Here is a 3,628-nt window from a genome sequence, read left to right on the forward strand (position 1 = left end):
GGGGGGGGGGGGGTGCAAAGATGCTCTGACGTCACCGTGTAGAAATATTTCCTGTCGCTCAGCCGGTTTGGAGCTGTCAGAGAGCGCACTCCCTCTGCTTTGCGCGATGACCATGGAGGCGTCCAGGAGTTTTACAGGAGGATGTTATTTCCAAACTGAGTGCGCATCGACGGATACCTTCTCAATTAACGACCTGAGGAGACGGGACGCCGATGGATTTTGTTAATATACTCCGCGGTGAAGTGATGGAAGTGTTCAGCAACTGACGAGGCGCAAAAGTTGTTGGTTTATCTGCTTTTGGAGACAGTGGATAGTTCGGCCACTTCAGCGACCAAAAAAAATCAGAAAAGACGGAACGATACAAAAATCAATTAGAAAATCATGCACTGTTCATATCAATGGAGAGATGGCATGCGTGCTCCTCTTCAGTCGACTTCTTCCCTTCTCACATCGGCTCACAAGAACATCCATCTGCTTATTATCCCTTTTCCTATCATATTTGTGCTACTGTGCACTGTTTCCTGCCGATACCATCATGCAACATTCAGGTGATCCGACGCCCAGCTGTCAGCGCGTCCTGGCTGATGGAGCCAAAAAGCGCATTCAGAAATCGCTATCTTGCGTTTTGCCGTTGGATGCGAGACCGAGTAGTGTTGAGGCATCTCGGCTGAAAACCGACCAAAGACCTCCTTCGACTGTCCACAACGTTGGGAACGACACGCCCAGTCCCCCCATGGGCAACTTAAAGTTTGGGAATAAAAAGTTACCAAATGCCATCATAGTTGGGGTGAAAAAAGGAGGAACCAGAGCTGTTCTGGAGTTCATAAGAATTCATCCCGACGTACGAGCGGCTGGTACCGAGACGCACTTCTTTGACAGGAACTATGATAGAGGACTGGAGTGGTACAGGTAAGAGCATTTCTCACCTGCACAGGTGAGCGTTGTATCTACCCCAGTGGTTGTGTAATTTAACCTTCAAATAGATAACCTGCAAATGACACCAGCCTGATCGGGGTTTGTGCCAAGAAATCAGAGATTGCCGAAGTGATGAATTGTAAATGTTTCTACATTGTGAACAGTTAAATCTGAACTATACGAGTGACTGTTTTGCAGTTCTGTTAGAGGGATGAGTAATGAGCAGTCCTAATTAGTAGAAGAGTAGCCATTTGGCAGGGCTCCTCAAAGACTCCTGGGAGTCTCTGGACATTTAAGGCTGATGGTCAGCTGTGCTTGTATCATACTAAACTGCATCTGCTTACTGTAAGCCTGTTCCCTCCAGCCTGACTGAGTGATGAGGATACAATGTCATGTAAAATGTGCTATACAGTAAACCATATGACTATTTTGCTTATATTTTTTGGCCAATTTAACTTAATTAACTCTAAATTTCTACAAAAGGAATTCAAAGAGAGATCAGACTACTTGTAGTTTTTCATATGTTGCTATAGTATGCCCTTTTCTACTTCTTCTTCTTCTTCTTTTAAATGTCTTCATAAGTAGCCTATTTCTATTATTTGAGGGGGTGCTTCCTGACAAAACATCTATATAAATTCTGTAGTGATGGAATTACGTAATTGAGTTCTATTAGTACAAGTGCCTCTGAAAATGACCTTTTACGCTAAATCAGCTGCTTACCGTCAAAATTGTGATTTTGGTCTTGTCCTCCTTCCTTCCCCTTTGTGTCTCTCTGTGTACATTATGTTTTGAGGTAGGTAAACATGCTGGATGTGTTTTCTGCAGTCTCTCCGCTCATTTCACGTCCGTATTGCACAAAACTTTGGAGGCCTGACCTCTGTTTACATCGGCAGAACACTGGCCCTCTTTTTTTGGATTTACTGTAAAGCATTAATCACATTTCTCATAAAATCCATCCTCTGGAGGCGAACAATGTAAACAGCAGTACACAGGCCTGGTGTAGCAGGGAGGCCTGTGAGCTGTTGTCTTGTTTGTATGTGGCAGTTAAACTAATATCTAAAAATAAATGATGATTTATTGATTGTTAAAGTGCCACCTTTAGCTAAGTGCTGCTTACTGAGAGAGTCGCTATATATATATACAGTATATTTCAAGAAATATCAACATCATTATTTAAACTACTTAATTACAGATTTAGACCCTAAGTATATTCTGGTTTATGAAATATTGTGCACATATGTACACAAACAGACAACCAATCAAAGACAGATCGATGTCTAAATACATTTCATGTTAATGATTGGCTGTCAAGTAGCCTGGAGGAAGAATGTGTATCAGTGGTATTATAAAACAATTATGGACTGAAAGTATCTCCACTAATTGGCAGTCTTCAGGCTGAAACCCTTTTATCTCAGAGATGTGTCTTAGAGATGTGATCCAGATGTGAACCTTCGCCTATTACCGTAGTTTGATTGTCAGCTGTCAAAGCTTTGGAGAAAAGGTCAAATGCCTGACTGTCTGACTTTTGAGGATTGTCTTCAAAACAAAGAGTTGCTTCTCAGAAACTCTCTTGTAAACACTCATCAATAAAGGCCAAACTATTGTTTTGAATAATCTCATTCTCAACATACAACGGAGTGTACTGTGCGTGTGTTTTTTATAATATTTAAACAAAAGAATAAATAAAAATGAGGAGTGATAAAAATCCCTGAAGTTAACTTGCATTAATGCATCAGATGGTGACTTGACGAGTGAGAACAAATGAGAAGAAATGTAATAATGTATGAGCGGTGCTAAAGGCTATGGCGCAGAGCCAGGTGGGGCGTGGAAAAACAAAATGAAAACAAGTTATTTCACGGGTTGTTTGGGGACAACAAACCTATCAAGAATGTAAGCACAGAAAATTCATCTGTACCCTTTTAAATTGGCTCTGTCCATTTTGATGCTCCAGTGTTCATTTTGCAGCTGTTTCAATCAACATAATATCATAGCTCGTGTGCCAGCTAAATAACCAGCTAGTTTAAACAGGAAGCACCACTTACTTGTATTTGTTTGTCAAGTAGCTATTCATTGCATCATCCAAATTCTCAATTCTCTGCACTGATGCCTCGTATCCAACCTGGGGGCACTAAGATAAATGGGTTGAAAACCACACTTGGACTGCACCAATCTACATCAGGTTCTAGCCTACTTAATAGTCCAACAGCAAGAACAGTGTCTGTCTTGCAGCCTTTTATTTTTACAAAGCTCTTGCCAACAACTAAAAGCCAGTCTGAGATTTCCTCTTCTTGCTCGGTCAGTCTCTCTTTTTCTCTTTCTAGCTTACTCTTACTCTGGTCCCCATCAGCGTTCCCCCCCTGGCCTCGCCCTGGGCCTGAAAACCTGTGTAAGGTGTAAATATACCAACACGCCCGCGGTGCTTTGAGCTCCCAGCCCAGGCATCACAGATTGAGATAACTAGTTTACCAGTTCACTTTTTTTTAGCAACTAGTAAACTTTTCTATCCATCAGAAAACTCTGTAAATCACAACGAGTTGAGGTGAAGCAGCCAGAGGCCATCAGAGGGAAAAGCAGAAAACATTTTCTCCATAAAATATGATGCAGTTTCACCAGAATCAAAGTTACATAGTGCAAGAACAGGTGTACGGGGCACAGAGTGGGAATGACAGAGGCACCATTCACCCTATTACAAGTCAGTGTAGCATCAAAATGA

The 3,628-nt window shown here is 41.8% G+C and overlaps 1 protein-coding gene across 1 annotated transcript in view; it reads left to right on the forward strand.

Moving 5' to 3' along the window:
- Positions 1 to 406: 406 nt before the first annotated feature.
- Positions 407 to 3,628, forward strand: part of LOC118331169 (heparan sulfate glucosamine 3-O-sulfotransferase 2-like) — a 4,956-nt gene continuing 1,734 nt past the window's right edge. Inside the window, exon 1 of the mRNA XM_035665959.1 lies at positions 407 to 909. Coding sequence (XP_035521852.1) covers positions 407 to 909 — 503 coding nt within the window. The remainder of the gene's footprint in view (positions 910 to 3,628) is intronic.

Source organism: Morone saxatilis, unplaced genomic scaffold (genome assembly GCF_004916995.1).
Source record: "Morone saxatilis isolate NCDOM2014 unplaced genomic scaffold, NCSU_SB_2.0 Contig1, whole genome shotgun sequence".
NCBI classification, from domain to species: domain Eukaryota; kingdom Metazoa; phylum Chordata; class Actinopteri; family Moronidae; genus Morone; species Morone saxatilis.